The following is a 26,902-nucleotide window of genomic DNA, read 5'->3' on the forward strand; positions in this document are numbered from 1 at the left end:
TCTCTCTCTCTCTCTCTCTCAGTGACTATTTACACCAGTGATTAGTGTAAATTTTTCATCCTAAGATGTTCCTGTTATTCTTTTTATTCAGGATGATCTTGCTTTCAAATTAGAATATGTGCACCCATATTTAGATGGCGTTTATAATCCACGGAACCGTACTTTTCGAGCAAGCTGCTTCAACAGCCGGAAACTAAGTCCAGTTTTCACTGGTGGGCCAGGAGTTGATGAAGTCCCCCCAATATGGGTTGATCGAGCTGGTGTCAAAGCTAACATTACAGAGGTAATCTGCTATGTCTAAAAAGGTCCTCAAAGTGATTGTTGGATTTTATGTATACTGGAATCAATTGTGATCAATATGCTTCTGGCAGAATTTCACCCGACAAAGTAAATTCACTTACGGACTTGTCATGGAAGAGATAACAACACGTGATGAAAGCAGTCATATCTCTCCCAGTGGTCAAAGAGTGCTGCCAAGTGGAGGCATCAGCGCAGATGGACCTCCGACCACTCTAAGTGGTACTGGTGTTGATCGAATGGCATTTCTACAGGCAAATATCACACGTGATAATACCAAGTTTGTAAATGGAGCTATAGTTGGTGAGAGGAATGTATTCCAGGTTAGTTCATAACATTGTGAATATTATGACTGGACCAGGATAATCTGTCTTTGCTGATACTGTTCAATATCTGGCATGAGTTTAAAGTATTAATAGCATACAATTGCTTGATACATGCTTGTAAATGAACCATTATGTGTTCTATTTATTCTAAGATAGATAACAAAGCCATTCTCCTAATCTTTTTAGCATTTCTGCATTTCTTATGTAATAAACAGGAATAATAGCTCATTGTTCTGGCTGCTGGATTGACATACGTATTTTTGTGCATTGTTGAAATAGCTAAATGGATAAGCTTAAGCTTACTAACAAGTGCCCCTTTTCCTGTAAACCACTGCCTACCTTTAGCTTCATTACGGCTGATTAATAAGTCTGCATTTGAGTTTCCTGTAACATTCTGTTCCTAGCTCATTGCTGGTTTTTATTTACATAATGCAGGTGGACCAAGGACTTGGCATTGGCAGCAAGTTTCCATTCTTTAACCGCCACCAACTAACATTTACACGATTTCTCCAACTAAAGCAAGTGGAAGAAGGAGCCAATAAACCACCACCACCTGTTCTAGTCCTTCATGGCCATTATGGAGGTTGTGTGGGTGACTTGCCAAGTTATGATGCTTTTACTCTTGGGGGCCCCTATTCTGTGAGAGGTTATAACATGGGTGAGTTAGGTGCAGCTAGAAACATTATTGAGGTAAGAATGATTGGAGATACCTGTTTTCTTTACTAATCTTTTGTTTTTCTTTTAATGTCATAATTTTTGTTGTATTTCATGTGAAAATGGAGGCTAAGAATGAGGATTCTGGTGATCAAAAGACCATACGAGAGTTAACTAACTATAAATTGAATACAGGAGTGTGATTGTGTTTACATAAAATGACAATTAATCTGAATTCCTTTTTCTGATGTTACCTGCAGCTTGGAGCTGAGCTTAGAATACCTGTGAGAAATACACATGTATATGCATTTGCAGAGCATGGCAATGATCTAGGAAGTTCGAAGGATGTAAAGGGTAACCCAACAGAGGTCTACAGGCGAATGGGTCATGGTTCATCATATGGTGTCGGTGTCAAGCTAGGTCTAGTGAGAGCAGAGTATGCTGTTGACCATAACACTGGAACTGGTGCAGTCTTCTTCCGATTTGGGGAAAGATATTAAAATGTGATTTAGGTCTAATTTTGCTTAATACAGGGTGGCCATTTGGGTTTTCTAGTTACCGTTAGAGCTGTTCTTGATCTTATAGATCTTTTAAGATACATGGAACTAGTTATAATAATACTTCAGCGGCTTTCTTGTTTCAAATAATTATTGTATTGAAAATCTTGTGCGTTATATTTTTATCCTATTTTGTACAAACTAAGGGATCGCGAGGAAATTGTTGGTGCTTGATTATGCTTTTTGTACTTCTCAAAGCCCCTTTTGCTTAGTAGATCTTCTTGGCACTTGAGTCAAACATAGTAGTATTTGTCATGCTCTGGCATTGAAGGTTTTTGCAGCAATTAAACAACGGCAGTTACTGATTGAATCGCGAACAGAGAGAATATGGAAGAGAATCCGAGGCAACTCCAAAGGCTTTCCTTTCAGATTTATTAGTCAATAAAAAAATGCCTTTGCCTGCAAATTACAAATAATTACCACTTAAATTGTGGCGAGGTACAAAGCCAGGCATATAAGGGTCAACCACTATGCCACTAGCTGCTACCAATTAATGGAATGAAAGAAAATGGGAAAGGTAAGAGTCAGAGAAAAGGGCTATTTTACAATAGCTGCAATTGGCGAGTAGCAATCTTTCAGTTGTGACTATGGTGGGGAAGTACCTTCCCCCTTCTCTGAGCTTCTAAATTGGTGTAGACAGATCTTACATTTGAACTTCAGATATGTTAACGTGAGATGCTACATTATATTCACTATAATTCACTTCCCTGCATGGTATGCTTGGCCTGCTCAAGGCAATACAAAGCTGCACTTCCTTGTTACAAACCTAGTTCCTTTTTCAACTTCGCAAGAGTAGCTTCTATCTCATCAATGTTCTCCTCAACGTTGCTACCCTTTTTGGCTTCGTTTTGAAAACTGCTTCCTATTTTGTCAGAATTACTATAGTCATCTCTGTTGTTAGCATCAACTTCTTCATCAGTTATGTTGAGCTCTTTCTCCAGAAATTCCACAAATTCCTCTCCTATGGCCTGCCAAGAGTGAATTCAATTAGTATGAATTGGTATTAATAAGAGAATCGCATTAGTCTGGATTGGTAATCCACATGATAAATTATGGAAAGTTTGAATCAGTGTGATTATGCTCTCTTCATGGATATTGGAACTAGCAAAGACAATAACATCATACTGCTAATTCCTCCCACAAGCTTTTTGGCTTTTCTTGTGAGGACACACTTGCTTCCCAATTCCGAAATTCTTCTTGAAGGTCTTTAAAGAAGTCCTCTGCAACACAAATCAAGACATGAGCTGTAAACAGAACCGGGATTTACTTGCCATTTAGAGGAAAAAGACAACAGATGCTAGACAAGATTTTGAAATGATGCAAGTTTATCTTATCCTCCTCATAATCTCAATAGAGAGTACAAATCTACCTAGCGAAATTTGAACATCCCTCAAAAAATTACCTGCAGCATAAAGTGTTAAGTATAAGAATAACAAAAATAAACCTATCTCCTACAAAATTATAAGAAAACATATAACTTTTAAGTATCCTTATGTGCTAGTCAGATTGTTTGCCCAAAGGGAGATGGTAGGAAAAGACAGTTTAAAAGAGTTGAAAGGATGAGATGTGCAATTATAATAATGCAACATTGCATGGCAGGGACCGCAAACATCTGTCAAACAACCAAGAACATATTGATATAGTAGACCAGGCACAGGGCTTGTCAGGGGGAAATAAACCTTGACTCCTGATAGATTGTTCCAAGTCAACCTTTGGCCAAACCCCCACCATTTTTCTGGTGATCTTTTAACCAAAAGAAATGGAAAACCTTTTCTAAGGAAATACAAACACTTCAGTGGCTCTAAGAGAAGCAGCGATGTGTAAACACTGGTCATATGCAATACGAATACAACTCTTTATGACTGAACATAATTAATTTGCTTTTGGTAAGCTTAGAGGCTGTTACCAAATCCATAGAATTCTTCTTCTTGGGCATTTGTGCTCTGTCTTTGTTGAGTTCCAGAGTACGAAAAATCAGATGTGCGGTCAGAGTTGTATCTTCTCCTAGATTCGGAGTTCAGCAATGTATTGTATGCATGCTTAATCCTCATAAATTTCTCCTGTGCATTTGCCTGTATACCAGAATTACTTAATATACAAAGCCACAAACATAAAATGAAAGCACTAAAGGTTAGAAAGACAAACAAGAAAAGGAGCAGATGCGGCCATCCTACTATGAAGGGAGAATGATGGAAAAGCATAAGCAACCCAACTTGACACTGTCATAGAGTAAACAAAAAGCACAGATGCTCTGCATTTTCTTAAACTCAAACTATGAAAACAAGTAGCAAAACACTTGCCACATTGCTCTCAAGCACTTAAAAAGCCTTAATCAAGAGAGATGATGTCTGACAAAGCCAATATCTTCTCAAAGCTCCGGATTTACTCTTTCCTGGAGACAGCCATAATTTTATGTGTTGAGTCTAAAACCCTGCACTGAAACGCATCATATTCTGATTTCATGTGTTCTAAATTACAATAACATGTGAAAAATAGGAATGCATCTGATTTGTTAAGAAAAGTATTAAATAAGTGTGATGAGAATATAGAAGCTTGAGAAACATAATACGGGGACATGCAGATTTGCTACCTATCAAATAGAGGACATTATTTTTTAATTTTCGGAGATCTTTTACACCAAAGCAAGACGAGAGGATAGCAATCATAAGAAGGCAGAAGATCCAATTTTTGCACTCAAGACATATCTAAGAGTCTAAGCATTCCAGGGCCAGCCTATAACTCCAATGACTTATTCAGACAAGTATATAACTCAACACACCTTCCGCTCCAAAATTCCTTTCATCCCTCCCTCTCCACCACCTAACACTAGGCAGGACGTGCACTGTTCACGAGTACGTGCAAGTCAGAACAAGGCCAAGCCCTTCACCGGACTATTGCAAAGTTAAAACTCATTAAAAACCATTTGCTAATTAGAACTCAGTGCGCAAAACAAGAATAATAACAAATCCAATCAGTCTAAAATTCAATAATAATACGTAATAGCCCTTCATTCTATTGTTGAAAACTATATTACCCTCTAAAACTTATTTCTAATATAGCAATGAACAAAAACGAAGCCAAAACAGAGGATGATGAAAATTTTAATGTCTAGTCACCGAATTACCTCTTTGTTGACATCAGGGTGATACTTCAAAGCAAGTTTCCTATAAGCCCTTTTAATTTCATCTGGAGTTGCAGAAGGAGAAACACCCAAAACTTCATAAGGAGACTCTCTCCAACTCGCTCTCAAAAGGGTACAACCATTTCTTTTTCTGTGATACCTGACAAGGGATGGTGCAAATGGTCTTGGAGCAAAGCCGAAGCCAAAGCCACCTCTTTGGCAATATCTGAAACTGGGTACTGCCAAATTTGCTTGCTTTTGATGAACAAGGAACGATCTTGAAGAAAAGTGAGGGATAAAGAGAAGGGTATCTGGTGTTAAAGAACGAACCAATCCATGCGTATTCATGAATTAACCCTCTTCTATGGTATCTCTGATATTCATAAAAGTTGGATTTTGGATGCAAAAACTCTTGCTTTGGCTTTGAAATTGGGTTGCAAGAGAAGTTGTGGATGGTGTGAAGGTGGGCCATGCCTTGTGATAACTATATCAACGGCTCAAAAAGGTTGTCACCTTAGACAGTGACAAATACAACCCAAAATACCAAAATACCCCATTTATCCTTTTTTTATTTTGTCTTAAAAAGAAAGTTCGGTTCTTGTATATACTACTTCCTAGATACCAACAATACCCGCCATGACTTCAGTTTCTAAGATGGATGTAAACAAGTGCTTCCCTTCGTCCTTTCGTTGGTCTGTGAAAGATCAAGCCTTGCTTCAAATATGTAGTTTTCCAGTACCATCTGTGTCAAGTGAACAAATTTTGGTCAAGAATGAATGTTTGGTATTTGCTCAAATGCCTAAAAGAATTAGCGTGTCAACACACTATCATGAAACTGGAATGGGAGAAAAAGGTGATTTAGCAAGAAATGTGTTAGACAGTAGTCATTTGATTAGTGTTTTAAAATTTTGTGTTGCTGAAGGATGTTTTGAACTTGGAAGAAGTTACCATGCTTTGATTGCAAAGATTGGACTTGATGAGGATGGGTTTGTGGGTACTAGCCTTATTGATATGTATGCTAAATGTGGAGATATGGATAGTGCGGTTGCGCTATTTAATCAAATGCCTCACTTAGATGTTGCTTCATGTAATTGTTTGATTTCTGGTTATGCTAGTTGTGGATTGTTTGATGAAGCTTTTAGTTTCTTCATGAAGTTTGATAGCTTCGGTAACAAGCCTAATCCTTATACATACTCGACTATGCTAGCAATTTGTGGAACCCTTTCAGCTATTGAAGAAGGAAAACAGCTTCATGCCCAAGTTGTGAAGATGCAACATTTATCAGAAACAGCTGTGAGTAATGTGCTTTTGACAATGTATGGCAAGTGTGGGGCGATGGAGGATGCTGAATCACTGTTTAAACGTCTTCTACAAAGGAACCTCATTTCATGGACTGCAATTATTAATGGATTATATAAGCATGAGGATTTTGAGAAAGCTATGAGGCTGTTCTGCTTGATGAGAGAGAATGGGATTGAACCAAATGAGTACACATTTACAATTGCTCTTGCATCTTGTGGAAGTGTGAAGAATCTTGATAATGGCCGTTTGCTTCATGCTTTAGTTATTAAAAGGGGGATGGCTTTGGGTGAATTTGTTGGGACTGCAATTATAGATATGTACTGTGAGCTTGGACAAATGGATGATGCAGAAAAACAGTTCAAGGGAATGGGCACTTTGGCCTCTAAAGTATCATGGAATGCACTAACCAAAGGGTTAGTTCACAATGAGAAAGCCAATGAGGCTTTGGATGCTTTTAGTGAAATGGTAAGAAAAGATGCTGTTTGTGATGAGTTTACCTTTTCCATCATTCTGAAAGCTTGTGCTTCCTTACCATCATTCACAAGCAGCCAGCAGATACATGCTCGGGTAGTGAAAGCTAACTTTGACACAAACATGCATGTGGGAAGCTCATTGATAGAAGCTTATACTAAATGTGGGAGCGTAGAAGATGCAGAGCGGGTTTTCAGTCGGATTTCAGTACCAGATGTCATATCATGGAACTCAGTCATCAAAGCGTGCTCGCAGAACACCAATCCAAGAAGGGCTATATCACTGTTTAGGGGGATGATTCACAAAGGATTTAGACCAACAGGTTCCACTTTCCTGGCTGTTCTTTCTGCATGTAGCCACTCTGGCAAAATCCAAGATGGCCTAGAAATATTTCAATCAATGGTTAGAGAATTTGGCATCTTACCAGAAGAAGCACATTATAGTTGCATGGTGGACTTACTAGGAAGATCTGGACAACTGGAAAAGGCACTTGATTTCATAAACAACTTGCCCATCGAACCTACAGCTTCAATATGGACACCTCTACTTGCAGCTTGCCGGTGCCACAACAATCTCCAAATGGCAGAATTTGTTGCAAAGCACATACTAGCTTTGGACCCGAATGCTGCACCAGTGTATGTTACCCTCTCAAATATGTATGCCGAAGCAAGGCAATTGGTCGATGCAGAAAACCAGAGAAAGCTGATGAAACTAAAGGAGGTTACAAAAGAACCAGGATGTAGTTGGATAGAAGTGAAAAACAAGATACACAAATTCTTTTCGCACGATAGAACACACCCCGAATCTGCCAAAATATACAATAAGTTGAACCAAGTAATGATGCAAATAAAAGACAAAGCATCTACTAATGCAAACCCCCTGTATGCAGAGGATGATTCTTGTCTATACCACAGTGAGAAACTTGCAGTTTGCTTTGGCCTTATAAGCTTGCCAGCAGGAAAGCCGGTCAGAGTTTTCAAGAACCTCAGAGTTTGCACTGATTGTCATATGTTCATGAAGTTTGCATCGATGATTACAGAAAGAGTTATAGTGTTAAGTGATAATTATAGGTTTCATCACTTCAACAAAGGTTGCTGCTCATGTCGAGATTACTGGTAATGTAATGCTTTGGAGAACATGAACAATACATTGCTTCATTGCCTGCTCCTACACCAGTTCATCCAAGTCAAAGTGCTATTATCAAGATCAAACGGCTCATAACGATCAGATTTTGCAAACCCCATGTTGGGTCCCACTTAGTGTCAAAGTAAGCATGATCAATGTCTGACATTGTGAGGTTATATATGCCATATTTTTCTTTTCAGATACTACCCAAGTGGGCCCCTAATCAAACTATATATTTACAAGTTATAACGTTATAACTTATAACTGAAACGCATCTGCCCTTTTCCCGCCTTTACAGGTAATCAACGGCAAAGCATTTCTTGGGGAACCACAAAACAAAAATCACCATCATGCCCCGTTTATTTCACTCATTTACTGATGCCTACGCCAACCTTTTAGAAACCTACGCTCGTGATCGAGCGCTGAAATCGGGAAGACTACTCCACGCGCACCTGATCATCAATGGGTTGGTTCGTTTGACTTATTTAGCCTCCAAGTTCATAGGTTTTTACACTGAGTGTGGCCAAATATCAGATGCTCGTAAACTGTTCGATAAAATTCCCAAAACAAATGTCAGTCGTTGGATTTCCATCATAGGTGCATATTCTCGACGTGGGTATTATCAGGAGGCAATAAATGTTTTCTCTGAAATGCAAGCAGAAGCTTTGGGAGTTAACATATATGTTATCCCCAGCATTTTGAAGGCTTGTGGGCACGTTTTGGATCAAGAAACAGGAAAGAAAATACATTGCTTGTGCCTCAAGAAATCTTTTGAAACTGATGCTTTTGTTACTAGTTCTCTTATTGCTATGTACGCGAAATGTGGGCAAGTTGAAAAGGCGAAAAAAGTGTTTGATGGGATGTTTGAGAAAGATTTGGTAGCTTTGAATGCTGTTGTTTCAGGATATGCTCAAAAGGGGCTTGTAGAAGAAGGGTTACGTTTGGTATTGGAGATGAAATTGATGGGAGTTGGGCCTGATGTGGTTACTTGGAACACTTTGATTGCTGGTTTTTCAAAGAAAGATGAACATTGGATGGTGTCCAAAGTTCTTGAATTGATGTTGGCTTATGGGATTGGGCCTGATGTGGTATCTTGGACTTCTGTCATATCGGGGCTTGTGCAGAATTTTCGATATGATGAGGCTTTTGGTAGTTTTAAGAAGATGATTAAGCAAGGGCTCTATCCAAGTTCAGCCACAATTAGTAGTCTTTTGCCTGCTTGCATGAGTGCAGTGGATTTGAAGCTTGGGAAGGAGGTCCATGGATATGCGTTGGTGATTGGGGCTGAAAATGATATTTATGTGAAGAGTGCTCTTGTTGATATGTATGCTAAGTGTGGCTTTATATCTGAAGCAAGAACTTTGTTTTATAAAATGTCTGAAAGGAACATTGTTACTTGGAATTCAGTGATCTTTGGGTATGCAAATCATGGATTCTGTGAGGAAGCGATTGACCTTTTCAGACAGATGGAGGAGGAGGGGAAGAAGCCAGATCACTTGACTTTCACAGCAGTCCTCACTGCTTGTAGTCATGCTGGATTGGTTGAGCATGGACAGAGTTTATTCAACTTGATGCACGAGAAGTACAAGATTACCCCAAGATCGGAGCATTATGCTTGCCTAGTAGATCTTTTTGGTCGAGCAGGAAAAGTTAATGAGGCTTATGATGTTATTAAGACAATGCCTATAGAACCAGATTCATTTGTATGGGGGGCACTATTAGGAGCATGTAGGACCCATGGGAATATTCATCTTGCTGAGCTAGCAGCTAAACATTTGCGACGGCTTGAGCCTGGCAGCACAGGAAACAATTTGCTGTTGGCAAATTTATATGCTGATGTTGGCAGTTGGGGAAATGCTTTAAGGTTAAAGAAGATGATAAAGAAAAGGAAGCTGAGAAAATTTCTGGGATGCAGTTGGTTAGAAGGTTCCTAATGCTTAAGCATGATTTCTTAAAATGTGACGTATTTTCCCCGAGGATGATTGATATTCCTCGTGCTTTGTGTTATGATTTTCTCAAGCTCACTTGTGCAGTTCACTCATCAATTGTTTGGCTTCGGGATTACAGGTCCTTCATGCCTTGCATTCTCATGAAAGGATGATTGGAAGCTATAGCAGAGCCCTGAGGTAAGGCTTCTACTGCATTCCCTAGAGTATCTTTCTTTTCTGTTGGAAAAGTTCAAACTCTCTTGTACATATTGCATCGATGCGCTACATTTAGGTGAAAGAACTCAAAACTTCCACAAGCTAAGAAGTTGTGGATGAAGTTTGGGGATGCTCAGATCCAAAAAGACAAAAAAAATGGGGCATAAATTTATTCGGGATAATGAGTCCTTCATGAGGGGACCATGTAAAAAGGCTTGAAACTGTTGGACTGCAGCGCAGGAATGTTGTTCAGAGGCGGGATGCGAAGACATTCTGGTGGAGTTTTTCAGAGAGGCACCAGTAGAAAAGATAAAAAGAAAAGACCAAGAATATTCGAACTGGTGGTGGCCTGCTATGTACTTTTGATTTCAAATGGAGATATTGTTAGCTCCTCTGTCATGTCGACATTTACATTCCACACGAAATTGCTTGAGCTTTAAAATGAATCCAGACTCTCAAACATTCACCTTTATATGCACCTTTTCTTTCTTTCTTCCCATTTGTTCTCTTTTCTAGTCAAGTTTTCAATCTTTTTGGTTTGCTTTGAAAGACTATAACCAGCACAATGTGAGGCCAGAAACAAAATTCCCCATAATTCCTTGCTGTTGGGTTAACTATGCTGACGTTCAATGATCTTCCAAATATTTGGATAAGTGCAAAGATGCCCATGCAAAGGAATAAAGTACTTTAAAATCTCAAACCTGCAAAAGTATATAAAACAATAGATTTGTTAATTTCTTTCCTAATAACCCAAAAATTTGCCAATATTTGGGTAGTGACATGTTGGAACAACCATTGCCCTTGCCGAAAGGTCAATTCTCTGGTATCAGCATGTGCTCCGTTGTTATCCTTGATTGGCAACAAGTTGCAGAACTAGTGACAAACAGGCTCCTGCCAGAAGCACAACAGAATTGCCCCAAAATAGAAGTTCTGACAAATAGTAAACCTGGCCAAATCAATCAATGTGTCCCATGCCCAACCCAACTCATAGTTTTGTATGTATTCATAATTACGAGCACTCACTCACTTAAAATACTGAAAGAAAACAATCAAACAAGCAAAATAAAGTTTGTTTTGGAATTTGTATAATTTGAGGATGTAGAGAAATTACAGGATTGGCTGCTAATTTCTTCAAGCCAAAGGGAAAAGGATGAAAAGTTTTCAACAAATAAAGTGGCCAAACGTTCATAAAGTCATTGATCCAATAACAAGCAAGATGGGTGATGGACTTTTGCTTAGCTTTTTTATTAGCTTTTTGTTTCTTGGCCGAAAAGAAAGTTTAATATATTCAATAATACACAGGTTAATGGCCAAGGTAAGAATGTAGTTTTCCGACTTGCTCTAGTTAAGGTAGAGGCTGAGTAAACTGCTGGGGTACTTCCATGCTGCTATCAGGTAATAAGCTAGGTAGAAGATGTAATATATGCAGAGAACTTCTGTCTGCCATCAAGTAAATCAAGAAAGCAATCCACTGAGAGATTTTATCTCTTTGCCAGGTTCAATTCAAGTCTCGTTCATAACTTCAAAACTCCACTCAAATATATCCAAATGCTTCATAAATATCTCCAAATGCTTCATCAGGATTGGAATCCATCTGTCTGCCAAGAAACCATGAGAACACAGCCAATTTCAGAGAGTCAAGTGAACACCAAGTTGCTCAAAATTTCTGAATCTACAAAAGAAATTAATGATCGGTGATGAATTTGCAACACAATGATTTAATTTGAAATTTCAAAAACACAGAAATAAATCAACAAGCAGCAAACATAAGAAACATCAAATTAAGTAACGGTCTTTCTTAGAAACAGGCAAACCTATGTTTTATCACTACATAATCAAGAGCAACCTGAAACAAAACCACTTCAACTAAGGTTATTGAACCAGTCTGGCTACATCAACTACTACCCTGAATGCAAGGAATGGGGAGAAAGAAAAGGAAGATGGAAATAGGATAAATTTTGCAATGCAAAAGGTAAATGAAGCAGATAGTTCTGTTCAAAAGAACATATAAAAATACAAATAAACATAGAAACAACAGCTGAAAAAATAAATAAGCACTACTGCAGAGCTGCATAAAGTTAGAAGGCAATAGCTCAAAGATAGCGCTGAGGCATGTACAAGCTCCCCTAAACAGAAGAAGAGAGAGTAAACTGCCTAGAAATGCGTCCATTCATCTTGTGAACTAAGTCACAGTCTAGACAATCAAGTAGACACTAAATCATAGAGTGACTCTGTTTGCAGAAAAGGCATCAATCATAATCAAGTAAAATTAATACAGGAACCTCAAAGCAAAAAAGGATTCCTTTTCTTGTAGATGAGTATGAATACGAAATTATTGCCCCTTAATCCTGTTTAAACCATGCCGTCACATCCATTCCCCGTAACAACAAAATAATCTAAGCTAAATCGCTTTCCATTCCATTCGAAACTCCGAGCAAGTTCCAGAAGCAGCGGTTTATATAGCACTGTACATCTCAAAATTACTTAACTTCAAAAAACCATAATTTTCAAGCGAATTAACGCTTTCTACAATTCAATTTTCAGCAAAAGGAAGTTACTTTGAAAATAAAAATTCAGACTTTTCAACAAAACCCATATATATCTACCAGTCAACCAATCAATAAAGCTAAAAATTCATATAATAAGAACGATAAAAGAAAGAAAAGAACTGACCTTCGTACAAAAATACAACTAATTTAACTTATCATTGGGAGCCATATGATGGGGATACGACACAACAGAACCATAGTTATTCCCACCAGACCAATCACTCCGCTGGATAATCCCATACGGATTCGCTTCATACCCATTTTGATGATGATGCTGTTGCTGATGGTGATGAAGATACCCTGCTTGATGCATCCCCACATGTCCATACATCGGCATCGGCATTGGCATCATTGGTGCCCCATAAGGCATCGATATAGCCATCCCCATATGCCCATTCCCATTGGCACTACCACCACCACCACTTCCACCTCCGCCGCCGCTTCCACCCTCATGAAGACTCTGCGGCACCGGCGTTGATGCAAACAGCTGATCGGAAGACGATGGACCTTCGTTGCTTAACCCTTGCATTCTTTTCAAGTAAAGCCGATATTTTTGCAAATGACTGGCGACGTTCTCGCGGGTCAAGCCTTCGACGTTCATTAACTGCATGATCGTTTTGGGAACCGCGTTTTTGATCCCCAAATGGGCCACCACATCAACGAATCTCTTATGCAGTTGCGGCGTCCACACTAGGCGCGGTCGTTTCAACGTCCTCGCCGACGGATCCTCCGAATTCTCCGTCGTCCTAACCGCTGAATCCGCTTCCTCTGCAATATCCATCTTCCTCATCTTCTTCGAGTCTGATCCGGATCCCGAACCCGACCCGTCCCCTTCCGGTTCACCTACCATCGGGTCATTGAAAGAACGAAAATTGTTATCATTATTATTATTGTTGTTATTGGTAGTGCAGGAGTGGGCCCCGATGGAACGGAGAGAGGAGAGGGTACTGTGAGAAGCGCGGTTGACGTCGAGAGTGGTCCGACGAGGCTCCGGCGAGATGCTGAAAGCGGAGGCGAGTTCCGGTGGGATTAAGGATTGTGATAACGGAGTTAAATCATCGGTGTTAGGTAATCCCATCTCCCATTCGATAACTCTTTCGTCATCGTCGTCGTCGTCGTCGTCAACGACCGCAGCTGTGGCTGTTGCGGTGGCGGTGACCTGTTCATCCTCTCCGCCATTAGCTTCATATTCACTCATATTCACTTCTTCCCCCATATAAATTTTCCCTTTTCCGGCCTTCAAATTAGAGATTTTCTTGAAATTCTTATTATGGTTTTCGGGCCTTGTTGTTTGGACCGGGAAGAAAGAGTAAAAACTGAAGAGATTTTTCAGATATTTGCGTAAAAATTGGGGGGCTGTTTGGGAGGAAAGAAAAAAAGAAATTCGCTTTTCTGAGGGAAAAGGAAAGGAAAAGGAAGAGAAAAAAAAAAGTGCAATATCTGATTCCAGATCGGTCTAGCGGTACTGCCAACGTGGACGACTTAGCCAGATATTTTTGATCCGCTAAATATCTCTCTCTCTCCTTAACATCAAAATCAGGGCTTCTCCAATTACGTTTTGCCATGTAATCAATTGTGGGTCGTATGAACGGCACTGGTTGTGCTGGATCGTCGGTGGTGGGGGCATTTTATTACGGAAACGGACGTGGTCGGATTGGAAGGTAGGCGGCCAAGTAAGCAAAGTACGTGCACTTTTGAGGGTGTTTCGGGGAATGTGAGGGCTAGAATTTTTCAGGACGGTTTTGCCCTGGCCCATCTTTTTCAAAGCGGACCGACCAATGGGAGAAGAGGATGTTGGTGAACAGCTGGAAGGAGAGACGTGGACAAATTTAGGACTGACAGCGTGGAAACGTCTCAACCGTTTGATGGGATACTAATGCACGATGAATGGGCGGACGATCTTAGGATGGATTTGAGTAATGGCAAGGTTTACAATAAGATCAGATGCGGAAGAGCAGAGCCTTGGCTTAACCACTTTCAGACCAATAGTTATTTATGTTATGTAAGACTATAAACTTGACCCAAAAAGAGCTAAATCTAACGTCTAGGGTACGCCGTGCCAAAAGTGGATGCTTACTCTATGCTATCTTACATTATTTCCAAGGAATTGCTAAAGAATTCCGAGAAAAAATAATGAATTAAAAAAAAAGACATTAATCAATATTTATTTGAAAAATACGTCCACTATCATTATTTATATCTCTTCATTTTCGAACCTAAACTATAAGTGATGACAATTAATATCTTGAAATTGATTGGAGATACCATATTATTTAATCAAAGATTAGGTCATGCTTAAATAAAATTGTAAGGCTGCTTGTCATCAAATAGCATGTATAGTTTTCAAGTTACGTACCATCAAGACTTATGTCAAAGGGTGTCAACTAACGTTGCTGGAAATATCGATGGTTACCCAAAACAAAGTCCAACTGGGCTTGTTGGCATCCGACTGCAGACCAGACCTGAACTCTGCCGCCCGATTAAGCACAGCCCAAAATTCAAGGAACACGGTGAGCCTAGGTTATGTAAGAAATTTCTCTCTTGGACCATAACTACAACACTGCCATTTATCTATGACGCTGTGGCAGCTTTTGCCACGGAGGCAGATAGCGAGCTTTGAAGAAGAGACTGGCGGCTGGGCTGCTAACTAGTTGCTCATGAACTATGGCTACCACCGCACCCATGTCTCTACCTAGGCCCCCACCTTTCACTTCCATTTTCAAGCCAAGGTCTCACCATTCGTCTCGACTGTTGGCTTCTCATCTCACCTTATCAACAACTTTCTCATCAAAGTATGCCATCCATGTTCAGGATCCGGTTGGGAGAAATCATCAGAAAAAGAGCAACACCCTTTGGATAACTTTTGCTACTCCTGAAGAGGTTCTGCCTTCAGATACCACCCCACTTGAAAATTCCCAGCAGATAGTGTCCACTACGGGTGATGAGGGTGTGGCAACTGTTATACAAGCTCTTCTCTTTGTTGCCTTTGTTGCTCTAACTATTCTCACTATTGGGGTAACTTCACTTTCTCAAATAACCGCTGCTTTTTCTCCCTTTTTTTTCCCCTAAATTCACTTGAAGTTTTGATTTTGAACTGTGGGTTGTTGCTGAATTGGAGTGCTTTTGAATTGGGTTCCAGGTTATATACATAGCAGTGCAAGATTTCTTGGGGAAGAGGGAGAGAGAGAAGTTTGCAAAAGAAGAGGCTGCCAAGGAGAAGAATGGAAAGAAGAAGAAGGTGAGAGCCAGGGCTGGGCCAAGGGGATTTGGTCAGAAGATTGATGATGATGTTTAGAGCGCAGATTTTTCTTGTAAGCTTTTCATTTTCTTTGTGACCCCGAAACTTTTTCTTTATTTCATGGAAGACTTCGTTTAGGCAAAAGATTTTCTTGTCATGTAATCAACTGAAAACGTTGTCCACTGCTTGTAAGGTAATGATTCCGGTTTCCAATCTAAAAATTGTAGCCTCGACAGCTTTCTGAGTTAATTCTATTGAAGGATTTATATTATATATGGAGAAGAAGCATTGGGGAATGACAGATGTAATCTTCACATTCCCAAATGATCAGTCCTTTTTAGAGTCCTGCTTTCTTATGAAATTTATCAGGAAAACCTCCAATGACTTCTAAATGGCAGTCCAACGCTGAACCAGACAAAAGCTGATTATATGTTCTTGTCACGTACATAGTCTCCTCAAGCATTTCCGGACCCAGATAACGACTAGCGCCTCAATTCCACTATGATCAATCTTCATTCTTGAGCTTGAAATATTTTCACATTATTTTGCATACTACCGGATATCGCAGTTTGCTTCAAAGGCAAAGATTGTTAGCCAACAATCCATCAGTAAACAACTTGTAGAAGCAAACTGATGGCCGCAGCTTCTTTACGGTACAGAAGCAAAACTGATGTCGTTGCCCCTTCATCCTCAGTCTATAGTCATTAGTAGTGGTCGTGTCATTGCTTAATGCATCCCTATGGTCTTTTCTACCAATGTCCAATGCTCTTACCCCTACCACTTCTGTGTTTAAACATGACAAAATTGTTCAGGGTGGACCCTCAATGATGGTAGCATTTCAGTGGGAACTTCATTTTTCTAAGAATCATGCAAGAAAAACAGAACCAAGTGACCAACCTATACCTCGTAGAATACTATGTTCTTTGTGCAATTCACAAAAGCACAAATTTTAAAAAAAAAAATTCTTCAAAAGATCTTTTGATTTTATATCCAAATGTTACTTTCTACTTCATGGTTTCAAAAACAAAGAACGAAGAAGGTTAAAATTTCTTAAATTACAAAATACTTTTCAGGCTAAAGACAATATTTAACCATCTCTATCCCATAAATGACAAAGGGGGTCCTGACCTTTGTCATCTTTGATCATTTGGAAAGAAAGCATCAAATAAACCAACAAAGATTATAAACATAAACAGGTTGATAGCAAAGAGAAAATTGTGCATTTAGGGTGAAAAAGAAAAGAGGAAAATGTCATTAAGCATACATCGAGGGGAAAAAACTCTGGCCTCACCTAAACATCAACAGCTCTCCACATGCCAACATTTTGTACAGTCGCCTTATCATATAAACTACCTCACCATTTTAAATTTTTACACCCTTAAAAACTTGTATAATCATTTATCTCCTCTGCAGGGGCATCAGCTGTATTCAACAGCTGAACCTCAGCTTTGCTCGATTCTATGTATAAACCTTAAGCTACACAATGTACAGTTTCCAGTACAAGCAACAACTTTATTTCCATTCAGCTCTTACCTGTCTAAAAAGATAGGTAGAACCATAGGCTCTAGATACGGGAAGAAAGGAAGAGGGGAAGCCCACAGTGCTTCTGTTAGCTGTACAAACACATTCTTTCCTACACCAATTAAGCAGGGTGTGGAGACTGAGCAGCAATTCTCCTTTCTGAAAAGAATACAAATCACATGTTAGACGGTTTCAACGTACAGCAGCTGTAACATGATAACAGGGATCAAATTTAAATCAATAAAAAAGAATGGTTAATTTTGGTACTATAGTTCAACATCCACTAACAGGGGAGCCATATGCATTCCATGTCTTCAACAGAGCCATGTGCCTGCTCAGCTCAAACCCTAAGGGTTCATGATAATTACGACTAATTAACAGCACATTCCCAGAGCATCAAATGTCCATGAAAGGGTTTCTAAATAGAAAAGTGAATGTTTGAGCAAAAACCATTACAAGCAATTAAAATTCAACTCCGTCAATAATTACTTGTCAGAGTTTCAGGAAATCTAGTTTCATCAATTTTTTTATCAGCAGGTATCATTATGTCAATAGATACGTGGTTATGAGCCAGTTAGTTCACTTTCTAAAAAACGCATAATCAAATGTAGAAACAAAATTCAGGAAACCACAAAAACCTTGCCTAGATAAGTGAACCCATTAATAATGCAGTAGTGAATGCTATATGAAGAAACTCATTTACATAATACATGGACATATACATATAAACTAATAAGCAACCATTGATGTCAAGGAAGAATCAGTACCCCCAGCAGCAACAAGTTTCTCTACACGTGCAACAATATGCTTTCCATAAGTGTACTTCTTCAATGCATTTAAATGGACCTTAATTCGTGAAAGGATCAGCTCACGTTGCTGGTCATCACAAGTCTCCAGTACTTTCTGTACAACGTAGTTCGCAAACTGATCCTTCATCATTGCCTGTGGTGGACAAACAGCTGTCAGCAGAAATGACATGGTTGATATGAAATTCTACAGAGACTAATTCTAGAGACAATTAAACAGAAAGCGAAGTCCTGAACACCATGCAATCAATTTTAAAAAGACTATTCTAGCCATATTCTTTACGTCATAACTTCCTGAGACATCAGTATAATATGCAGAATTCTAGAGTTTCCTTCAACTATAGCAGCAGCATTCCTCACTATACATGAAAGTTGATACCTTGCAACATACACACCCAGATTACAAATATGAACAAAAGTATCATTCTCGCCAACAAGGAAGATCACCATACTCAGCCAAACCAAGCACAAATAAAGGCAGTCATGGTTCATGGCTCTTCTTCAATGATTTACAAACCAGTGAAGTTATTTGGACATTTTCTTTCAAATACAAGGAATTAAAAGCAGAAAGTATATCTATTCAAAGTTAAAAGACTCAGCATAAAAAATGGACAAACCTGAAGAGGCTCATTCTCATCAGTAGAACCAAGCATTTCATTCACCAACAATTGACGTTCAGAAGGACCACCAAAAGTTAAGCACTTCTCAACAACGTTAGAGGCAAACTTCTGCTGACTCATCTGGACTATCTTTCCAGCTAACTCTTTAATTATAATTGAGCGTTCATGAGGCTTTCCATGCTCCAGTACATGCTGTTAAGTGAATGAAAGAGATCAGTTAATACTTCGAAAAAGAAATACTATAGAGACATTTAACTAACAACAAAAATAAACACATTTTAAAGATACACTGTGAAAAATAAACAACAAATACCAAAAAATTTCGGACAGCATATTAATAGAAAATAAAGGCAAAAAAGCAAAGACCCTCAAGCAGATTTGGTTGATTACTTCTGCCCCAACAGATCATATGCCATACAAACTATAAGTTTCCAGAAAAGAATGACAACCTGGACAACATAATTGCCATACTGGTCTTGGGCCAACATGCTAACAGATCCTAAAATCTCATCCATGACTTTACTCTGTGTTTTCGGGTCCTTGCAGTGCTCCAGTATTCTCTGCAGTGTTAAAAAAATTAATACAGACCACGCATTGCTCATTCTTAGCATAGAACAGTTTCAAAAGTTCAAAATTTAAGCAAAAAACAAGTTCTAAACCTGTATCACTCGGCACCCATATGGATGAGTGGAAAGGGTCACAACTTGATCAAAAAATGTTGTAACTATAAATTGAATGTTTTCCTCAGGAACACATTCAATACACTTCTGGATGACATGGTTGCCATTCTGATCTCGTACACAACGCATGACACTACCATCAAGCTCTTGAACCATTTTAATCTTCTGATCCAGATCAACAACTTCTATGGCCTTAAAATGTTAAACAAAGCATACATAATTATCAGAATGCTGGGCAGTATTCTTCGTGTAACCATTCAGACTCAGATCAATTAGCATGAGCGCTTTTATGATATCTATACAAAAAGCAAGATATGGAAATAACCAAATTAAGCTCTATCACATTGATTGAAGCTTACCATAGCACATATTAACAATTAAACATAAACACAGACTTATATGTATTTTATACAAAATGGAACGTAAAATCCAACCACAGTAATTTTCAAATTATCAACCATTGTGCTGATCTCATTTAGAGAGAAACTCATAATTGTCAAGAAACTGCAGAACAATTATGAGGAACAGTATGATGAATGAAAAGAATCAACAGGAGAAGTTGTTCAACATGCAACTTGATGATTATGAGCAAATGGAACGGAAGAAGAACAAGAACTAAACTCTAGGAGAATTGCAACCATATACCAATACCTTTTGGATCACTCGACAGCCATACATTTGAAGACTAAGTGTTAGAACATGACCAAAAAGCTTGCCAGCGAGTTCTCTTCTCTGAGCTGGAAGTCCATGCTCAAAAAACTGTACACAGATATAGATTTTATTTGGTAAATATAATAAACCATAAAAATATACAACTAAGCAGATATGCAACAGATTAAGCAGCAGATACCTTTTGAATGACATAATTACCAAACACATCAGTCATCAACGCAAGAGCTTGAGGCATGATTTCCTCATAAACCATATTTTTCTCTTCAGTTGTAGCTGTTTCAAGTTTTTGCTGTATAAATCGGCTGCCATACTGATCCGCACTGCTCAAAAAAAAAATGTTAGGATGCCTGTATGACTACATAAAACATGATTTTAAGACACAAGCATACCTGAACTCAACAACATGACCAGCAATTTCTGAAAGTTCAAAGCACTTTGTTTTATTGCTCTTAAACTCTTCAAGTAGGGAAGAGGCAAAGCTTTCATCCATGTTACATCCTGCATCCAAATGCCAGGGTCCAATGACACCCCCAGCTAGATTCCTCATCCCAGAAGGAAAACGCATATTCAGGTCAGTGTGTCTGATAGGACTTCCGGGTCCAACTGGTGAGTTTGGAATAACAGGACTTGCTAAGGGGCTTCCAGGATACGACATGCCAGCACCAAAGGTTGGATTTCCATAAAAACCATGAAGATTAGAAGTACCAGATTTAGCACCCAACGGAACGCCATATTGAGATTTCTGAGGTGATAGCAGAGCTCCAAGATAAGCTTTTTGAAGCTCAAGCAAGTTCATGTATGAATTACCTATGAAGTTCCTATCCATAGAGGGATCATTAAGGGCTGCAAGCTGTGCTGCAGCATAATCAGATGTCCTCAGATACTGAAGATACATAGGATCAACAAAAGGAGCCTGCAGAGCATTCCCAGCTATTTGGCTTCCAACTCTACCAAGATTATGGGACTCAGATGCAGCATTTGAAATGTTCTGTCCAGAACCCAAACCTCCTCCAAGCACTCTAGAGTCCATTCCAGGGACTGCCATAGCTGATGCAGCAGCAACATTTTCAAACAATGGTGGCAGATTACCAGTTCCAAGTTGGCTAGCCATCATAGAGGCCACAGCAGGGTTTAAAGAGTAACCACTTAACCCATAGTTTGGAAATGATGAATTCATACCATCACCATGCTGATACTGAGCAGGTAAGCTGCCTCCACCATTGAGAGTGGAAGTAGGTGATCCTTTCATATACGAATTGTTAGAGGGGACAGCAGATTTCTGGAGTTCAGCTTGCCTATCAGCAAGCAAGGATGGGTTTTTCAGGTCTGATCTGCCCCCATTACTCTTAGCTGAAGGCATATGTAAATGGCCAGATTCAGATTTCTTCAAGTATGCCTGCTGCTTGATATGATTCTGACCATCTTGCAGACCAAACAAATAATTCTGGTGATTTTCAACATCTTGTTCAATTTGTGAGGTTAACTGATTATCTTCATCTATGACACCATTTGATGACAGGTTCATGCCTGATAAAGCAGCTACCAGATCTGCAGACTCATTGACACCAGATGTGACACCACCAAATGTGCTTGGATTATTTATGCTTCTTTTCTCTGAGTTACCAACTCTGCCTCCTCCAATTGGTGTCAGGCAAGGACTAGGAGCTCTAGCTACAAGTTGGGGATCAGGAGTGGTACTTCTAGACAAGGAAGCACCTACAGCAGCAGCATAAGAGTATGAAGGTGGCCCAATGGTATGGACTGCAGACGAGCCTTGACCACTCGCACTTGACCGTAAAGTATCTCCCGAAGTCAGTTCACGGCGCAAATGAGCCAGCTCAGATTCAGCAGAACCTACATTCTCAAAGTTCTCATCAAAAGCATTACGACTAGCAGGACGAGATGGAATCCTTGTGACAGGAGCGGAGTGTCCCAAGTCATCCTGCAAAAATACTAAATATTAAATAACAGCAAAAAAACCGAAAGGGCCAAGTTCTAGAAGTTTTTGATATATGAACAAGAATAACTAAGCGTGATAGTTACATAGAAAGTTAACGAAAAAAGAAAATTTTGAAAATTTAAATGAGAAAGAATTTTGAAACCTATGATATACTGTAAACAGCCTAGCTCTTTATGAAGCAGAACACAAATTCATCACAAATGGGCCCAATAAGCTTTACACATAGTACTATCAATACCTTGGGAATCACAAGAATGGCAATTAATTGTATTGGCCATACATATGATCATTTTGTGAGTAGACACAAAGTGCAATCTCGAGACAACTAAAAGATGATAGCTAACCATAGGCTACCAAAGAAATGACCCCTGAAACTATAAGAGCAGTCACATTGAGTACTACAAAGCCTAAACAATTGAAATTTAAACATGTGTAAAGAATGCATCCTAATGAGAATACAACTGCCTCTGTTGCAGGCCTTAGAGAGTACATAAAAGTAAAAAGGATGCAGTTATTATGGTTTCTGCGACCCAATTTACATGCTTATAGAATTGGCTTGACTAACTGATTACTTTCCTTCTTTATTCTTGTTCAAGCAGAAGACAAACTATCATTAATTAAACATGCCTTTAGTCAATTACAACCAAATCACATTTCCAATGAAATTAATCAAGCCCACAATCGCTTAAATGGGCATTTCAGTTATCAAAAAATAAACAACCTAAATTTCAACAGCATTAAAATTAGTAAATGGAAGTAAGGCTACAAACTGTCTGACTCAGAGACACGCAGCAAACTGCTAGATTTTTTACCAGTAACAGAATTTTCTTTGAACATATGCCATTTATTACATGCCAAAGACGAGCCAGAAAACTGCCTTTGTAACTCTCCAAGACATGCGTCACTAAGTAGAATTTCAATCCAACGACTGCATGTACCAAAGGGATATGCAACATGCTACAAGTCAAAACATAAAATGATGAGATAAAAGCCTCTACAAATAATCCATATTGCGAGAATCCTTGGAGAGGCAAACTGTTATCAGCAAGCAACAAATAGCAGGTAATGTACAGAATCAAAAACCTCAGAACAAGTGGAATTAATGACCAAACGTTAAAATACAACTGGTGATCACCTGAAAAATTTCAGCGAGGCTTTTCTGTTTGCTCCCAAGTCCTATACCAGACAAACCAATCAGTCCATCACCACCCCAGTCCGCTGAGCTATGAACTTGCTCTGCCTCTACTTCGTTCTCTTGTTTCCTGGAATCAAACCCTGGTGGCATCGAAAACAATGACCTACTGCCACCATTATCAGCCCTATTCGCTTTCCTCCTATCTCCAATCCCACCTATCACTGAACCCCCTCCCTTCAACCTCTGTGCAAACTTCCAATCCTCCTTAGAAAGCAAAGGAGGTGGAAGCCTCGGGTTGAGATTCACATTCGAATAATAGTACGAATGATAAGCTGGATCAGACCTAAGCTCTTCCTCAGATGCAAACCCATTTCCATTTTTAGCTCCAGCAAAAGCTGAAAAGGCGATAGCCCCACTACCCCCACCAGCACCGGGAGCGGTAGCAGCAGCAGCAGCTCCACCCCCAAACAACCCGCCAACAGCACTCAGTGAACCCTCCACGGTAGGAGGTGCAGAGCCACTTCTATACAAGTTTAGCTCCCGTTCAAGATCATCCGCGTCTTGCCTACTACGCTGCTCACGAAGCAATAACCCTATCTCCTTCTCCAAATCATCCCCAAATGATCCTTCACTACTTCCTATCATTGGTCTCCTACCCAATTCAGATAACATTCTTTAAAACCCTAATTGATTATTACCATCTATCAAAACTCCCAAAAATGATCCCTAACCAAAACCAATAATCAGACTCTAAACCCAAAACTAACGCCAAAATAACCAAAACTTTTCTACACTAAAACACCTAAAAACCATATTTACAAACTTCAAGATGCTAACTTTATGCTACCAAATGAGTCAAAGATCAAAACTTTAATCACCCAGAGCTCATAAACAGCAAAAACCCATCTCCCCAAGCTCATCAAAACTAAGAAAAACAAAAATAAAAAGATACCCAAATTTATATATTCTTCAAATTTTGATATCATAAAATTAACCAACAAAAACCAGAAAAAAGCACCATGTTTTCCAAGTAAAACCAGCAACAAAAACAAAATAAAAAAATAGAGTTAAAAATTAAGAAAGAATAGCTCGGAAAGGAGAAAACTTTAATTTTTGAAGCTGAGATCAAAGAAGAAAGTGAAAAGAAGTTTAGCGATATATAGAGAGAGAGTTGACGGCTGAGATCACATCCGGCGGCGATTGTTTCTTACAAGAACCCTTTTAGGGTTTTGTTACAATTCAGGGAGGGTGGGATTAAATACAGTGAGTGAGTTAAAAAAAAAATCTTATTTTTCTTTTCATTTTTCTTTTCATTTTTCTTTTCATTTTTCTTTTGCTTTGGGTTTTCCTTTTTTTTAATTTTATTTTTGTGGGAAATTAATGAGATTATTGAGTTTATTTCCTAAAAATCAGGGGTACTTGACCAAGTGATAACCGACTGATGTAGTGAAAAGAAAATAAATTTTGTGTTGGCAAAAGATAATGATGTTTGTTTACCTCGTGTTACAGAAACAGGAATCTGTGACTGACACGTCGTCACATTAGATTCGCTGCTGCCTTAAGGCTTTCGCTCTGTAAAACGACCCAAGTACGGGTAGTAAATCTAGTAAAATATCTGAACTACCCCTTTTGGTCACTTTTATTTTCATTAGATTTTTGCACCCAACCCTGGGCCTTGCCCCTGGATCTTCTCCCAATCTTTGCCTACTTATGGAAATCTTTCTACTTCGAATACTTCTTCAGAGTTCAGTTCCACTTGTTCTCTTTTTGTTTGTTCCAACTCCATTCCCCCATTTCCCTTTGATTGACTTTCAAGTCCATTTCAGTTGACAAAATCATACTTGAAAAATTAGCAGAAAAAAGTTACCAGGAGAGAGAGCTAATCTAATACTGAATTGTTTGAAGATCTTTTCCATGGTCCCTGTTAACAATTTGGTGAAGCCTATGCATAATCAGCCCCTACTATATTTACCATATTGAGAATTAAAACAAGCTGTTGTGTTTGTTCTATTCTTGCATGTTTCTGGCTGGCTTGATTATTTGGTTGATAGACTGATTGGCTTGATACTTTTCTATATATATGTAGTTAAGCAGGGCAAGATGCATGCCATTAGGGCAGTTGGCACCGAAGGAGTTTTTTGCCTTGAAAATTGATTAGCTCACTTTCTGAAAAAGGATGGCCATAAGGTGCAAAATTTGCAATAGATGGAAAGGATGATGTCTGGCTACCAAAACAGGTTCTACAGAAAAAGTACATCAATTGGAGCATTTGTTTTTAGCTTCTTTCAGCTTTGCCAGAAGAAAACACAGCCTTCAGCCTTGGCTTATTGCACCAAGGTTTGTCATAATCAAAACATCTTGAACATCACTAACAATATGCTAAGTTAGAATTCTCTCTTATAAAATGGCAGTCGCAGACTCCCATTCTTAACCTAAATTAATTAATAAGCTTTCATCTTGTACCTACACTGTGCAAATGTTTGTACTAACTGTATCTAGGGAGGTTCTGGCAACACTACCAAATTACCCTCTCCATTTTGCATTCATTACAGTACTAGATGGAGCCCATCAAAGGTTAGCTTCTTCTTCTTTACATGTTTCCTGTCTAAAGGTAGGAAGTCTGCCTGGGAACAAATTGGGAATTTTCATACTACTGCCATTGAATTCCCTCCAACCCTATAGCTAAGTTACCTGCCCTCTAGGGCAGGGTACCTCAAACCCAAGAAAAGTAACTAATTGTCACCAATCTAATGTCCAATTTGCTTACACATTAACATGAAAAATGTTACCATGTTGAAAAGAAAGTCCTGCAAAGCTCTCATCCTTATTCCTTTGGTAGGCAACGACAAGTATGGCTTTTTAAGGAGACCGGTCATGACTATTAACCCAAAAGTATTATTATTATTCAGATTAAACTATCCTATTTTCTATCCAAATATAAACAATGAAATGAAATTATGGATATGAAATAGAAAGATCTCCTTATTTTTGGCACAAATAAACTAGATGGAGATCAGCATCTAGCAAAGGTATCAAAAAGCTGCCAGCCATAAAAGTTTCTGAGCATAGTTGCTTGTGAAGAGTTAGCTTAAAACTTAAGTCTGTTGATCAGAAAGCAGGTTAAGCTCATAAATGAAAAGCGAGAGCATGTTATGAAACAATTAACCTCCCAAGGGAGGAAATATAATTGGGAAGGAGAGGTTTTTTCATGTGCCCATCCATCCACCACCCGTCTACTTTTAATGGAATGGTTTAGCACGTGAAAGGGTGGTACACTCTAATTTAGATTTCTCTCTTTCTTGCACTTACCTGACAAAACCCTAATAACAAAGTTTGAACACGTGTACGGTGGTGATCTCAACAAATAAGTTTCGAAAAAGGAGAATTGTAATCTCGATTTTTTTTAAGAGCGAAATCATGTATCAACTATTAAATTAAATTTTAAATTATAATCAGTTGAGTTGTTTGGTATAGTCATATGAGTGTTAATGAGTACTTTATAATCAAATATCTTGTATTAACCGACTTGATTAAGTAAGATTAAAATATTTTATAATAGGGTTTAGGTAATGATATTAGAATCTATCCATTGTTAAATTAAATTATAAATAATGATTTTTAATATTAAAATTTGATTAAATATATATTTTTTGTTTATAAATTTTTTAAGTAGTGTAATATATACTAAAATTCATAAATTTGTTATAAATATGATTTTAGACTA

At 38.7% G+C, this 26,902-nt stretch overlaps 6 protein-coding genes and 1 pseudogene across 9 annotated transcripts in view; 4 read left to right on the forward strand and 3 right to left on the reverse strand.

Moving 5' to 3' along the window:
• The window catches only part of LOC110412451 (protein TOC75-3, chloroplastic), a 2,373-nt gene extending 351 nt beyond the window's left edge, over positions 1 to 2,022 (forward strand). The window contains exons 2-5 of the mRNA XM_089782991.1: positions 92 to 283; positions 372 to 620; positions 1,059 to 1,313; positions 1,538 to 2,022. Of these exons, the coding sequence (XP_089639117.1) occupies positions 92 to 283; positions 372 to 620; positions 1,059 to 1,313; positions 1,538 to 1,777 (936 nt within the window). The 3' untranslated portion in view covers positions 1,778 to 2,022. The remainder of the gene's footprint in view (positions 1 to 91; positions 284 to 371; positions 621 to 1,058; positions 1,314 to 1,537) is intronic.
• Positions 2,023 to 2,172: 150 nt separating this feature from the next.
• On the reverse strand, positions 2,173 to 5,413 carry LOC110411793 (Chaperone DnaJ-domain superfamily protein). Of its 2 annotated transcripts, XM_021422095.1 has the most exons (5): positions 4,959 to 5,413; positions 3,741 to 3,906; positions 3,204 to 3,236; positions 2,960 to 3,054; positions 2,173 to 2,802 (listed from the first exon to the last, which is right to left on the reverse strand). In XM_021422095.1, the coding sequence occupies exons 1-5, from the start codon at positions 5,301 to 5,303 to the stop codon at positions 2,593 to 2,595; spliced, it is 849 nt and encodes a 282-aa protein (XP_021277770.1). In that variant the 5' UTR covers positions 5,304 to 5,413; the 3' UTR covers positions 2,173 to 2,592. The 2 variants fall into 2 exon arrangements, with proteins under 2 accessions (XP_021277770.1, XP_021277771.1); XM_021422096.1 differs by lacking the exon at positions 3,204 to 3,236.
• A 137-nt stretch (positions 5,414 to 5,550) lies between these two features.
• Positions 5,551 to 7,974, forward strand: LOC110411790 (pentatricopeptide repeat-containing protein At2g03880, mitochondrial pseudogene; annotated as a pseudogene).
• Positions 7,867 to 9,809, forward strand: LOC110411791 (Tetratricopeptide repeat (TPR)-like superfamily protein). The gene is made up of 2 exons (XM_021422091.2): positions 7,867 to 7,995; positions 8,152 to 9,809. Exon 2 carries the CDS (start codon positions 8,204 to 8,206, stop codon positions 9,785 to 9,787), a length of 1,584 nt encoding a protein of 527 aa, XP_021277766.1. The 5' UTR covers positions 7,867 to 7,995; positions 8,152 to 8,203; the 3' UTR covers positions 9,788 to 9,809.
• Positions 9,810 to 11,459: 1,650 nt separating this feature from the next.
• BOA (Homeodomain-like superfamily protein) lies at positions 11,460 to 13,955 on the reverse strand. Of its 3 annotated transcripts, none has more exons than XM_021422093.2 (2): positions 12,671 to 13,954; positions 11,460 to 11,595 (listed from the first exon to the last, which is right to left on the reverse strand). In XM_021422093.2, exon 1 carries the CDS (start codon positions 13,760 to 13,762, stop codon positions 12,689 to 12,691), a length of 1,074 nt encoding a protein of 357 aa, XP_021277768.1. In that variant the 5' UTR covers positions 13,763 to 13,954; the 3' UTR covers positions 11,460 to 11,595; positions 12,671 to 12,688. The 3 variants fall into 3 exon arrangements, with proteins under 3 accessions (XP_021277768.1, XP_021277769.1, XP_021277767.1); XM_021422094.2 differs by having other exon boundaries at positions 11,465 to 11,591; positions 12,671 to 13,955; XM_021422092.2 differs by having other exon boundaries at positions 11,531 to 11,669; positions 12,671 to 13,953.
• Positions 13,956 to 15,043: 1,088 nt separating this feature from the next.
• Positions 15,044 to 16,057, forward strand: LOC110411794 (uncharacterized). Its single transcript, XM_021422098.2, has 2 exons — positions 15,044 to 15,561; positions 15,686 to 16,057. The coding sequence occupies exons 1-2, from the start codon at positions 15,211 to 15,213 to the stop codon at positions 15,839 to 15,841; spliced, it is 507 nt and encodes a 168-aa protein (XP_021277773.1). The 5' UTR covers positions 15,044 to 15,210; the 3' UTR covers positions 15,842 to 16,057.
• A 907-nt stretch (positions 16,058 to 16,964) lies between these two features.
• On the reverse strand, positions 16,965 to 24,564 carry PUM2 (pumilio 2). Its single transcript, XM_021422088.2, has 9 exons — positions 23,179 to 24,564; positions 20,473 to 22,025; positions 20,262 to 20,403; positions 20,063 to 20,170; positions 19,391 to 19,603; positions 19,181 to 19,291; positions 18,729 to 18,923; positions 18,073 to 18,247; positions 16,965 to 17,464 (listed from the first exon to the last, which is right to left on the reverse strand). Exons 1-9 carry the CDS (start codon positions 23,848 to 23,850, stop codon positions 17,427 to 17,429), a joined length of 3,207 nt encoding a protein of 1,068 aa, XP_021277763.1. The 5' UTR covers positions 23,851 to 24,564; the 3' UTR covers positions 16,965 to 17,426.
• Positions 24,565 to 26,902: the final 2,338 nt, after the last annotated feature.

This window comes from Theobroma umbraticum, unplaced genomic scaffold (assembly GCF_002168275.2).
Source record: "Theobroma umbraticum cultivar Fairchild unplaced genomic scaffold, ASM216827v3 scaffold_95.0, whole genome shotgun sequence".
NCBI lineage: Eukaryota > Viridiplantae > Streptophyta > Magnoliopsida > Malvales > Malvaceae > Theobroma > Theobroma umbraticum.